The 13953-nt window shown below is 44.2% G+C and overlaps 1 protein-coding gene across 1 annotated transcript in view; it reads left to right on the top strand.

Annotated features, from left to right (window-relative positions):
- LOC126985862 (inhibin beta chain-like) overlaps positions 1-12531 on the top strand; it is a 93385-nt gene extending 80854 nt beyond the window's left edge. The window contains exons 2-3 of the mRNA XM_050841336.1: positions 7509-7696; positions 8837-12531. Coding sequence (XP_050697293.1) covers positions 7509-7696; positions 8837-9466 — 818 coding nt within the window. The 3' untranslated portion in view covers positions 9467-12531. The remainder of the gene's footprint in view (positions 1-7508; positions 7697-8836) is intronic.
- The last annotated feature ends 1422 nt before the right edge of the window (positions 12532-13953 follow it).

The raw sequence follows: 13953 nt of genomic DNA, 5'->3' as shown, positions 1-13953 counted from the left end.
CCTTCTTCAGATATTACGTCATCAGCATTTCCCGATCATCATAGTAATTTCTTTTTCCTTTTTTCCTTTTTCTATCATTATTATTATTATTATTATTATTATTATTATTATTAGTATTAGTAGTAGTAGTAGTAGTAGTAGTATCATTCCCTTCCGTCTTTCTTTTTTTTTTCCTTTTTCTTCTTCTTCTTCTTTTTCTTCTTCTTCTGCTTCTTTTTCCTCTTCTTCCTTTTCTTCTCCTTCTTCTGGTTGTGGCAATGGTCGTGTTGCAAGTGACAATCGCTGTGTTGGTGGCGACGATAGTAGTAGCAGTAGTAGTAGTAGTAGTAGTAGTAGTAGTAGTAGTGCCCCAACCAGCAGAAATGTGTATTGCTCCTAATATTATGGAGGTACACACTCACAACCAAATGTAAGCTCAATAAACAGACCTCAACGTAAGTGGTTCCCAACAGACACGTAAGAGTGGGTACCCATTCCATAGAGTTCCCTAAACTCGTCTGCGGCCTCGAGAGAAAACGGGTCCGCTCCCAGATCCTAATAAACGCAGACTGGACGAAAAACTTTGTCTGACGTAACATCCGCAGAGTTTTCTTATGTCATTTTTTCTTTCTTTTTCAAATCGGTATAAAAAAAGTGAAGAATGGCAGCTTTTGGTCAGCTTTATTTATTTATTTTTTTCTGCGGGCGGTGTTATTAGTGTGTTATTTGATACTTGCTGGGTAATGTACTGTTATTATTATTATTATTATTATTATTATTATTATTATTATTATTATTATTATTATCATACCCAGAGAAGACTAGGCTAAGGAGAAGTCGAGTAGAGGAGGAGGAGGAGGAGGAGGAGGAGAAAGAGAAGAAGAAGGAGAAGAAGAAAGAAAGAAAGAAAAAGATGATGATGATGATAAGAAGAAGAAAAGGATGATGAAGAAGAAGAAGAAGAAGAAGAAAATTGAATACGAAGAGGAGAAGAAAAAAGTTGATATACTAGGGAAAGAAGAAGAAAAAGAAGATAAACAAGAAAATATAAAAAGAAGAAGAAGAAGAGCAGCAGTAGAAGCGTTCCAGCGCCACACCCATCCCTCCTACTCTTCTCTGCCTTCCTCCTTCCTCCCTCCCTCCCTTCCTCTGAGGTTGGCGACTGTCCCATTGGCCTGGCACAGACACCCACTGACCAGGAGGAGGAGGAAGAGGAGGAGGAGGAGGAGGAGTAAGGGCGTAGGGAAGGGAAGGGACAGCTACAGGGCAGAGATTTGATCATGGATAGGAGGAAGAAGAGGAGGAGGAGGAGGAGGAGGGTATGAAAGCATGCAAGGATGAATAAAAAGAAGGTTGAGGTTGGGAAAAAAATAGGAGTACGGGAGGAGGAGGAGGAGGAAGAAGAAGAAGAAGAAGAAGAAGAAGAAGAAGAAGAAGAAGAGGAGGAGGAGGGTTTGAGAGAAGAAGAGGAGGAAGTAGTAATAAAAAAAAGAAAAAAGGAAAAAGACGAAAATGAGAGAGAGAGAGAGAGAGAGAGAGAGAGAAATGAAATAAGGGGATGAAAATGAGGAAAGAAAATGTAGAACAGAGAAAGGAAAACACACACACACACACACACACACACACACACACACACACACACACACACACACACACACAAACAAACAAAAGCATGCACACATTAACTCATATTTCCTACTTAGATGATTATTTGTAAGAGGAGGAGGAAGAAGAGGATTAGGAGTGGGGTGGAGACTCGATGATGATGATGATGATGATGATGATGATGATGATAAAAGTAAAAGAAAATGGGAAGGTGCAAAGAGGATGTGAAGATCAAAAAGAAGAAAGAGAAGAAGAAATTAGTTTAGTTACATGAAAAAGAAAAAGTAGATAATTAGATAGACATTACATACATACATACATACATAAGAAAAGGTTGAAATAGTGACGAAGAAGAAAATGTGCTAAAAATTAAGAGAAAAGTAGAAATAAAAAGTCGATAAAATTAAAGGAAAATAGACAAAATACAAAGAGAGAGAGAGAGAGAGAGGAGGAGTAATGAAGGGAGGGACTCTAGTAGAAGGGAAAGATATGGAGGAGGAAAAAGAGATTGCTGAAATTTGCCCTCTTCTCCTCCTCCTCCTCCTCCGTCTTTTCTTCTTCCTATACCTCTTCCTCTTCCTCCTCTTCATTTTCCTTCTCCTCTTCCTTCTCCTGTCTGAGTTATCTCTGTGGCCCCTCATACCTCCTCCTCTTCCCCCTCCTCCTCCTCCTCCTCCTCCTCCTCTACTTTCTCTTCCTCCTCTTCATTTTCATTTTTTTCCTTCCCCTGCATGATCGACCCCCCCCCCCCCCCCATCCCCACCTTCCTCACCCCCTTCTTCCCCTTTCCCGACAAATAGAAAAATAAAAGAGAAAATAAAATAAAGTAAAAAAGTAAAAAGAAAATTACACTAGAGGAACTCAGCCGTAAATCTTGCATATATTTTTTTCTATCTCTTTTTTACACTTTTCTCTATTGTTTTGTTTTTCCTTTTCCATTTTCCTCTCTGCATTCTTGTATTTTAACTTTGATTTATAACTTCAACTATTGTAACGTTTTTTTTGGGTAGTTTAACTTTTTCCTTTTTTTTTATTTTTTTACTTCATTTCATGTTATTACTGGTTGAGAATCCCTTATCCGAAAATCTTGGGACCGAAAGCGTTGCGGATTTTGGATTTTGGAATTTCGGATAAAGGATTTTCAGCCTCTATATACTTCAATGTTTTTCCTTTTGGTTAATTTATGCTTTTTTGTTAATCATAATTTTATATACTTTTTTTTCCCTTCATATATTGCATCATAATTTTGAACTTCCATTCTAATCTTATACAATAATTTGCTGTTTTTTACCGATATTGTATTATTAATTTAGTTTTCCAAGTGTGAATTTATTTATTTCCATTCTCGTCTACGGTTCAAAATTGTTCGGTTTCTGTTTCCTACACTTCATTGCTTCTTGTTTTCGTCTGTCGCACTCTTTGTTGTTGTTCTTTCGTTCTTGTACAGTTCCCTATTGCTGTATTCTGCTATTTTACCCTTTCATGTTGTTGTTTTCGTTGTTATACGCTTCCACACTGATTGTTTTTCTGCTATAATTTCGTGTTGTTCATCCACTTTTCTATATCTACATTTTTTTCGTCCTTCCACACTTCCAAATTGTTGTTGCTCTTTCGTTCTTGTACTATTGCTTTATTCTGCTATTTTACCCTTTCATGTTGTTGTTTTCGTTGTTATACGCTTCCACACTGATTGTTTTTCTGTTATAATTTCGTGTTGTTCATCCACTTTTCTATACTTTTTTTTTTTTCGTCCTTCCACACTTCCAAATTGTTGTTGCTGTTTCGTTCTTGTACTATTGCTTTATTCTGCTATTTTACCCTTTCATGTTGTTGTTTTCGTTGTTATACGCTTCCATAATGATTGTTTTTCTTCTATAATTTCGTGTCGTTCATCCACTTTTCTATACTTTCTTTTTTTTTCGTCCTTCAACACTTCAAAATTGTTGTTGTTTTTTACACTTTCATATTGTTTTCTTCTTTCATCCACACGTTATTGTTTTGTTCCTTACATCTAACAAGTTTTTTTTTATCAGTTCTATACTTTCCATATTTAATCGTTCAGCGCTTCCTTCCAGTTATTTTTGTTGTTGTTGTTGTTGTTGCTTCGTTGTTCTTCATATCCCTATCCTTTCTCGTCCATTGTTTTTTTAAGCTTGTATTATATTTTCTACGCCTTCCTACTAAGTCTTCTTTTCCAAACTGCTTTTTCCTAACCATCCATATTGTTGTTGTTGTTTTCATTTATACCTAGTGTTTATTTAAAATTTTCAGCATTCATTTCGTTTCATTAGTTTTCCACACTTTAAAAACTTCTCCCCATGAATTTACACATCATACACTGTTCTTTTCTACCCCTCCATATCGTCATCTACACTTCCATTTATTTTTATTCCTTCTATTATACTGTTTTTTTCCTTTCCCTTGTTCTTCATTCCTCCACTTTTCAGTTCGTCTTCTTCCCTGATTCATCGTGTGTAGGGGGGGACTCGGACATGCCAGACCTCTCCCCCTCTCACACATTTGCTCACCAGATACTTCGCTCGAGTTTATTTGATTCCCTAAAAGTTATAAAAGAAAGATAAGGAAAAGTATTATGAGGATCCACAAGTTACCAGACGTTGGACTTGGCCTCCCACCTTCTCGTCACTCTTCACTCCCTTTTATCTTCTCTTCATTTCCTTTTTCTTTTCTCCAGCAGTTACCAAAATAATTACGGGGCGTCACAAGAAGTCAGTCACTCATCTCTCTCTCTCTCTCTCTCTCTCTCTCTCTCTCTCTCTCTCTCTCTCTCTCTCTCTCTCTCTCTCTCTCTCTCTCTCTCTCTCTCTCTCTCTCTCTCTCTCTCTCTCTCTCTCTCTCTCTCTCTCTCTCTCTCTCTCTCTCTCTCTCTCTCTCCTCTCTCTCCTCCCTCTTCCTTCCTCTCCTCTCTCCTCTCCTGGGTGGCGCCTCAACGCCCTACTTTGTACTTCCGCAGCCAGGAGGAGGAGGAGGAGGAGGAGGAAAGAGAACCCTATTTATAAGACGATGCAGAGCTGGAAGTGGAAAAAAAAAAGAACTGCAAAAATAGGAGGAGGAGGAAGAGGAGAAAGAGGGCGAAGACAAAGAGGAAGAATAAGTGAAGGAAGAGTTCCTGAATTGCGGCATAAAAAGCACATTACATAAAAACAGAGGAAGCGGAGGAGAGGAAGGAGAGGAGGGATAAAAGGAAAAACCTGGCTCAGCTTTTTGCCCCCCCTTCTTTATTAGGTAAAGAAAATGGAACTTCCGATCGAGTACACGACTTTTTTTTTCCTTAAGAATATGTAATGCTCTCTCTCTCTCTCTCTCTCTCTCTCTCTCTCTCTCTCTCTCTCTCTCTCTCTCTCTCTCTCTCTCTCTCTCTCTCTCTCAAATTTAGAGCAAAAATGGAGCACAGGTTTTCACACACACACACACACACACACACACACACACACACACACACACACACACACACACGTTCCTCTTGGATGTCCCCGAGGGAAGGTGAGTCATTGGAAGATTTACTTTTCATGACAACAAGAATTACGACATGACGAACCCGCATGACTGGCTGGTGACGCTGGCGGCGGAGGAGGAAGAGGAGGAAGCATTGAAACACGGAACCATGGAAGAAAGGGCAACAAAAAATTGTTGGCTTGTGACGAGGCTGCCTGCTTTAGTGATTTGACCCTTTGGTCTGTCACTTCCTTAACCTGTACATCACATGTGTGTATGTACCAACGTTCAATTCACTCTTGTTGCAACTAAGAAATGATGAATACAAATTTTAAACGAGTTTATCGTTTTCATACTAAAAACTTTTGCAGAAAGTTTGTTCCAATGAACAAAGAAATTGCTGTCGTATTTCTGTACATAAGCATTGCTTGATTTACATCAGTAGACCGTTATTTTTACACTTGCCCTCTCTGAAAGGAAATCAATCCCATCGTCATCTCTCCAAACCTTCTTTTCTAAGCATGCCTCCAAATTTGTTTGGAAATCAATTAATTTGAAGGGATTAACATTATTGAAGTTTTCAGCAACAAGAACTTAAATACGTCTATCTCTAGTAGTCTATATTCAAGTGTAAAGAGACTGAGTCGTTTAGGTCGTCCGTCATGCAGCTGTGCCGGCAATGGTGGCATCAGTTTCATTGCCCTTCCTCTTGCCTCCAGCTCATTTCCTCCAGCTTCCTGCCCCCAACCCCCTGCTACAGACTCGATCTTCCTGCTCCTTGCTTCCATCCCACAGTTCCCTGCTTAATATAAGTGGGTAACCAAAAATACACTGTGTATTCCAGGTGAGGTCTCACCAAGGACTCAAGGAGTTATACAAGGATAGCATTATTTCTTGCTTCTTACACTCCAAAGCTCCTCGCTCCGCATGGCCGTCAACAATATGTTTTTTTTTTTATTATTATTATTTATGTTTCGGCCTCTTGGGCCGGTAGGCTTGATGGTCGGCCCAGCCCGTTATGGCGCAGGCAAGTGTTTTATAGAGGCACCATCTTGCTTGGCTCATGCTGCCCCCCGGAGTTCATCTTTGAGCCACTAAAGAAAGAACCTTGAGTCCGGGTTGATAGGTGGCCTTCAAGACAGCATGTGGGTAGTCTTGGGCCATTCGAGGATGACTAAAAAATCCCAGCTGTGGCGGCGGGCAGGACTCGAACCCTCGTGCCCCTGGACGCGGCGCCGGCTCGCTAACCACTCAGCCACCGCCTTCCCATATGACAATGATGTTAGCACCGAAAATTATTCTCGATGGTCATGTTTGTAACGTTGTGGGATTTAGTGCTTTTTTGTAGGCTGCTGGATTGCCAGTGTTTTTAACATTCTCGGGTGACTCATTATTGTGCCGTGGGGCGCCCTCCTCAGTACAATAGGGATACAAGTTCTTCCCATCTGTTCTACTCTTTCACCCACAACAAGAAGAAGAACCTGAGTGATTATGAAATATACGGAAGAGCATCGCCTTTGTCACGAACTGTACATACCTGCAGTGATTTTGTACCTTCAGGAGAGAGAGAGAGAGAGAGAGAGAGAGAGAGAGAGAGAGAGAGAGAGAGAGAGAGAGAGAGAGAGAGAGAGAGAGAGAGAGAGAGAGAGAGAGAGAGAGAGAACTACACCATAACAACTAACGAACCTACACCATACAACTGTACACTTACTATCTTTCCTATGCCCCACCTGCACCTTCGCCACTAACCCACTTCTCCTTACATACCCTTGATTAAAAAGAGAGAGAGAGAGACGATAGCTCCAGAAAGAAAACAAACAAAACAATTCCGACTCCTTACGTCTCCAAGATATATATATTTTTGGGGGGTGACACTTACGAAGAAAAATATAAAAAAGCAAAACGAGGAAAAGACGAAAAGATAGATCAAGAAATAGACGAACCCACAACAGGAATTATGGAAAAAGGAATAGGAAAACAAAAAAAAGGAAAGGAAAAAGGAATAGGAAAACAAGTACAATAACATAAAAAAAGGCAAGCATTAAGAGGGAATGTTTTACCTGCTCTGGCCCTCACCTGAGCTGCAACACACACACACACACACACACACACACACACACACACACACACACACACACACACACCTATAGTCGAGAAACACTGACCTGATAATTGTGATTTGTTGTAAGTTTGTCTCCTACTTCACCTCTACCATCTCTCCTCCTCCTCCTCCTCCTCCTCCTCCTCCTTTATTTTCTTCTTTTCAGTCTTCTTCTTCTTCTTCTATTTATAGTAGTATTTTCTTTTTTTCAGTCTTCTTTTCTTTATTTTTATTACTAGTATTATTTGCTTCTTCTTCTTCTTCTTCTTTTTCTTCTTGTCAGTCTTCCTCCTGCCTCCTTACTCCCCCTTCCTTCACCTCCTCCTCCCCGCCTCCAGCGCCCCCCTCACCCTCCGTCTCCCCGCAGGGCCGCAGCTGAACAACCACACGCTGCTGGAGTTCACGCAGAGCGACGCCGACGTGAGTTCGCTGCGGGTGACGGAGGCAATGCTGTGGGTGTTCCTGCGAAGACCTCCGGGCGCCCGCCACCACGACGCCGCCCGAGCCAGGACCACGCTATGGGTGTTTCGCGTTCCCCCTGAGGACACGAGCAAGGTATTGTGGACGTGTGTGTGAGAGGGAGGAGGGGAAGGGGATGTGTGTGTGTGTGTGTGTGTGTGTGTGAGGGGGGGCGGTCGAAGTGCGTCTCTGTGTGTGTGTAGGGGGAAGGGAGATGTGTGTGTGTGTGTGTGTGGGGGGGTCTGTGTGTGCATGTGAGGAAAAGGGAGAGTGAAGTGTGTCTGTATGTGTGTGGGGAAGGGAATTGTGTGTGGGGGGGGGGGGGGGGAGAATTCTGTGTGTGTGTGTGTGTATGTGTGTGTGTGAGGGGAGCGGTCGAAGTGTGTCTCTGTGTGTGTGTAGGGGGAAGGGAGATGTGTGTATGGGTGGGGGGGGGGGTCTGTGTGTGTGTGTGTGTGTGTGTGTGTGTGTGTGTGTGTGTTGCCTCAATGCATTCAACTCATCGTAGTCACTCAGTCACTCTCATGTTACCAATGTTGCGGCCCACGGCCTTTCCCAGCCCCTCGCCCCCTGCCCTCAAACCCTTTCTTCCTTTCCCAGACCCCATGCAGCCCCTCTCCCCTGTTCTTCGTCCCAAGCCCCATGCCCCAGTTTCAAATTCCCCGCCACCACTTCCAAGTCCCCAGCTATACTTACTCCATGTCCCTTGTCCCCTGTCCCAGTAACCCTTCACATCACCCACACCCATTTGCACCCATTCCCCTGAACCTTTTCAACAACTCCTTGCCCCCAGTCCCCTTCCTCTTGCCTTCAGCTCATTTCCTCCAGCTTCTTGCCCCCAACACCCTGTTACAGCTTCCATTTCCATGCTCTTTGCTTCCATCCCATAGTTCCCTGCCCCTTACCCCTATCCCCTTGCTTGTAGCTCCTTTCCCCCTGTCTTCTGCTCCAGCCCCTAGCCCCACACTTTACCTTCCCCAGGTTTCCCCAGTACCCTTTTATCAGCCAGTCCGAAAGAGAGAACGAACAGCTGGGAGAGCTGCATGCCGACTGCCCGGGCCGGGATTCGATTCCAGGCCCTCGAATTCGTAACTAAGCAAACTAACACTACCCCAGCAGCCCCTTAGCCATTGCCCAGCCACTAGCTCCGGCTCAAGGTCTCTGCACCTACCTCCTTCCTCATACCATCTCCCAGTTCTCCCCCTCTGCCCCCCTCTAACCCACGCACTCTTGCAGAGTCCCTCGGCGGAGATGGTGGCGTCGCTGCCGCTCTCGGCGTCACACGTGGGGTGGCGACGCCTGGACGTGACGGCAGCGGTGCAGCGGTGGTTCGCGCGGCCCGGAGAACGTCTGCGGCTCCTGGTGGACTGCAGCAGTTGCAGCGGCGAGCTGGAGGCGGCACTGTTCACGGCCCGCAAGTTGAAGGGCGCACACAAGCCGGGGTCGCGGCGCTCCGAGGCCTCGCACCGCCCCTTCCTGGTGGTGCACACGGCGCCCACGCCTTCCCGCCGCCTCTCCCGCCGCGCCCTCCAGTGTGATAAAGACACCAAAATGTGCTGCAAGGAGAACCTGATTATCTCCTTCAGAGAACTTGGGTGGGACGACTGGATCATTGCGCCCACAGGCTACAACGCCAACTACTGCAAAGGCTCGTGTGCCAGTGTGTTCCGGACCCTGGAGACCTTCCCGCACTTTCACTCGCAGGTGATGGAGGAGACGCGGCGGTACCGATCGGCGGGCAGCCTGGAGCAGTGCTGCGCCCCCACCAAGCTGTCGCCCATGTCGCTCATCTACCAGGACGAGTTCTCCAACATCATCAAGCGGGACGTGCCGCGCATGGTGGTGGAGGAGTGCGGCTGTGCGTAAGGGCCGCCCGCCGCGCCCCGCCCCGCCCCGCCCCGCCCGTGTGATGCTTCACTGTGATGGCCCGACACGCCGCGCCGGGCGCCCCGCGTCCCCCAGGGGACCACCTTCGGATATAGTCTGATCTGTGATCATAACGTTAAGAGAAGTTGTCGTTGTGTTGTTATTGTTGTTCTTGTTGTAGAGACTCGTGGGGCGAGGGGCCCAGGCGAGGCCACCCCGCCCCGCGCCGCCCCGCCCCGCCCCGCCCCTCCCCACCCCGCCCAGCACTGTGTCGCTGCCCCGCCCCGCCCCGCCGCCTGTGTACCGCCGCCCCGCCTGCCGCCGCCGCCCGCCGCCCATGTATCCGCCCAGTGTGTGCCCACCAGCCTGTGTTCACACGTCCGCCCGCCCTGCCCCGACCCACCCGCCTGTCCCTCCATGCCAATGCCGCTCCGCCAGCCCGGGCCCTGCCTGCCCCGCTCCGCCCACCTTTCTCCACCACACGCCCCGACACACCCCGTGGGGCGGGGCGGGGCGTGAGGTGTGTTCGAGGTCCTTAAAGTGTGATAATAATTGATAGTTAATGTAAGCGAGAGCAAGTGATGGAGTGTGGTGGTGGTGGTGGTGGTGGTGGTGGTGAGGGCCGCGGGACACTCCCAACCGCCCACCGCCACGAACTGTCTTTCATGGACCCACGGAGGGACCGCTGAAACCCGCCCTCCTCACCCCTCACACACCCGCGGCGCCCCCCTCCCCCGCACCCCCGCACAGCCCCCAACACTCTTCTTCGCCGTAAAATATTAATAATAATAAATCGCTTGTCTAACCCTTTGGGCGTAGAGCCAACGCCCCGCCCCGCCCCGCCCCGCCGCGCCCCGCTCCGAGGTGACGGCGGCGGCAGGGGAGGCTCATTGTCGTCCGTGCCTAAGCCCTGACGAGGATCACCGCCTTAGAGGACGAGGACGGAAGCAGAGAATGAGGACGAGGACGAAAAGGGATAGAACGAAGGAAGGAAAGTAGGGAATGACCGCAACGACAGAATGCAAGCAGGAGGAAGAGGAGGAGGATGACGACGACGACGACGACGAGAACAAGAACGAAAAGGAAAAACAATAAAGAAAAGAAGGCGAAGGGCCCACATAAACGAGAGAGACAGACAGACACAGACAGACAGACAGACAGACAGACAGACATGCAACCCATTGATCAGTCGGACAATGTGTATGTGTGTGTGTGTGTGTGTGTGTGTGTGTGTGTGTGTGTGTGAGAGAGAGAGAGAGAGAGGAGGGAGGAGGAGAAGGACAGGAATGGATAATGAGGTGAAGGGAAGGATTGTATGGAAGAGAGAGAAAAAATTATGTGACTTTTCCGAGAGCAGAGTAAGTAAGGCATAACATACTCCACAAATAATGAGTAAGATCAAATGGGTAAAGAAAGTGAGATAAGAAGAAATGTTAAAGTTTGATTATGTTGTTATAAAATTGTTAATATGGAACACACTACTGAGCAAGGGGAACCCATTGTAAAAAAAATATATGTATAAAAGACTAAATGTTTTCGAAAATTAAACGGGATTGCAAATTTGTAAACATATGAATAATAATTAAGTTTATGGAAGATAGAAAATGCAAATGTGAGTCAAATTAGAAGAATTGCGAGATAGATGTCCTGAAATGTTTTGGGATTTTGTGAAGGGGACTGCCAACACCTCCCCTTGAAAATGTTGTAAGATTTGGAGAAATTATTGTGTGGTTGTTTGACGGCAGGAAAAGATGTGTTGATTGTACCATGGAACAGGAAATATTACCGGAATAGGAGATTTCTTAGCATGTAAAAACACTGTAAAAAGAAAGGAAGAGTTTTAGGATGTTAATGAAAACGATGAAAATATAAAACACTGGAACAGAGAGTAAAATATGTTTAGGAAATTTAGCAAGATGAAAAAAAGAAAAGGAAAGATTTGTAAACAGAGAATCATGAGGCAAAAGAGAGTAGAGTGACACTAGGATAGAAAGAATGATAAAAGCAAAATCACATTATACGAAGCCTCAGAAATAGATGAGACTTTAAAGTGAGCAGGAGTGAAAAAATTATACATCGCGAACAGTCAGATTAGATAACAGAGGAAGAAAATGTATGGGAGTGAGACAGAACGGAGGGAAAGAATGCGAAACGTGTGAAAAACTAGATAAACCAAGATTATGGAAGGTGGTCATTCACGAAACAAGGAGAATAAAAGACGGGAGGAAAGTAGAAAGAGGACAAGAATAAAAAACAGTAGGAAAAATACAGTAACAGGCAAGGGGAAGTTAACCGAGGACAGAGAGGAAAGAAATTGAATATGTTAAGATATGTAAGATTCAGGGAAATTTAAAGTAAGAATGACTCGATAAGAACTACGAAGAAGAAAAGAAAGGACGTAAAGATAGGAAGGGAGAAAGAAAGGAAACGAGGTAAAGAGGAAGGGAAGAGAGGAAGGAAAGGAAAGGAGGAGAGGGCGGGAAAAAGGAAAGACAGGCAGAAAGGGATGAAAAGAGGAAAGAAGAGACAGAAAAGAGGGTGTAAGTAAAGAGGGGCTGGAGATGGGTGAGAAAAGAGAAAAAAAGGGAATTGAAGAGATAATAGAAAAGGAGAGGAGAAGGATAGACGAAGACAGGAGAGAGAGAAGAAAGTAAGAGATTGAATGGATGCCGTGGTGGGTAGTGGCAGCAGTGAAGGCTGATGGTGGTGATGTAGTGGTGGTGATGATGGCAGTGACAGTGGTGGTGGTGGTGGTGGTGATGGTGGTGGTGGAGAGGAGGAGGAAGAGGGCTGCGAGGCTGCTCCGCCGCCCTGCCCTCCCCTCCCCGAGGCTGGCAGTGTTAGGTTTTGTGATAACGATGCTTGGCAGGTAGATATAAGGTGGAAAATACTCAGTTCATCCGTTTTTTTCTAATTTACTATTTTTTCACTTTAGTTCGGGGGACACTTAGGACTTGCATTCCTCCCCAAGCATTCCAGCTGTCAAGTTGAAAAGGTGGAAGTTGAAAGATGTCATATATATATATATATATATATATATATATATATATATATATATATATATATATATATATATATATATATATATATACACACACACAGACACAGGAGCTTCAGGTCCCCGTGGGGACATGTATGCCACCGGAGAAAAGTAGAGGCAGTGAGTACCTCCGTGCGTCACGCCTCCAGGTAGGCGAGTACAGGTGTGTCTGCAGGAAGATGTAACACACGAAAGTACGCACTGTCTCCACCTTGATTTATCCTGTGGTTACCTGCAATATATATATATATATATATATATATATATATATATATATATATATATATATATATATATATATATATATATATATATATATATATATATATATACACACACACACACACACACACACACACACACACACACACACACACACACACACTAATGTACGTCTCTCTCTCTCTCTCTCTCTCTCTCTCTCTATCTTTCTATCTATCTCTATCTATCTATCTATCTCTCATACATGTTCTCTGTAAACAAATTTCTCATACGTGTACATTTCCGGTTCTTTGTATAACTATATTTCGAGGTGGTCATTTATACTGTCATAATTATCATTGTTTGAATTACTTATTATAGTGATAATTATTGCTATTATTATAATAATGATAATTATAGTAATTATTATTATTACTATTATTATTATTGTTATTATTATTATTATTATTATTATTATTATTATTATTATCATTATTATCATTTTTTTATTTATCATTATTGTAATTATTATTGTTGTAACTATTATAGTTATTGTTTTTATTATCATCATCATCATCATTTGGGGTGGAGTTTGTACAGCATAAACCAACAAGTGTATGGGTGTTTTTTTTTTCTTTCTTTTTTTCTTTTTTTCTTTCTTTTTCTTCTCTCGCTGCACATCGTCTCCTCACGAAAAAGCCTGCCCTTGTAAAACACAATGAGTAAAACAGTAAAACAACTCGACAAGGCGCGTTTTATTGCAGTGATTCCTATTATCGTTATAATTATCTAATGTACGTAGTAGTAGTAGTAGTAACAGCAGCAGCAGCAGCTGTAGTAGGAGTACCAGTAGTAGTAGTAGTAGTAGTAGTAGCAGGAGCAGCTGGGCACACCTGGCGGCAACCTTCCACCTGGCTCTCAACTGATGGAGAATTTAATTGCTCTCTGACACCTGATTTGACAAGGCTTTCGTGGGAGTTTGGGGCATTTCCAGGAGTAGTTTTATGACTTTGGTGGTAGTTTAACCCTTCTTCTGTACCTTGAACCTAAAATTCCACTTAATTGAACATGACCGAGAGGCAGAGGCGTTTGACACTACCATCCACAGCAAAACTCCAATTAAGGTGATGCCAAGAAATAATACGAAAGACACAAGATAAAAGACTCATGTTTCACAATATATAGAGAGAAATAAGGAAACAATTATCCACTACACGAGTCCCACCGTTGCCAGATTATCGTACTC

This window comes from Eriocheir sinensis, chromosome 60, assembly GCF_024679095.1.
Source record: "Eriocheir sinensis breed Jianghai 21 chromosome 60, ASM2467909v1, whole genome shotgun sequence".
Classification (NCBI taxonomy): Eukaryota; Metazoa; Arthropoda; class Malacostraca; order Decapoda; family Varunidae; genus Eriocheir; species Eriocheir sinensis.
Note: the sequence above shows the minus strand (reverse complement) of the source record. Positions and strands in the feature narration are given on the sequence as shown.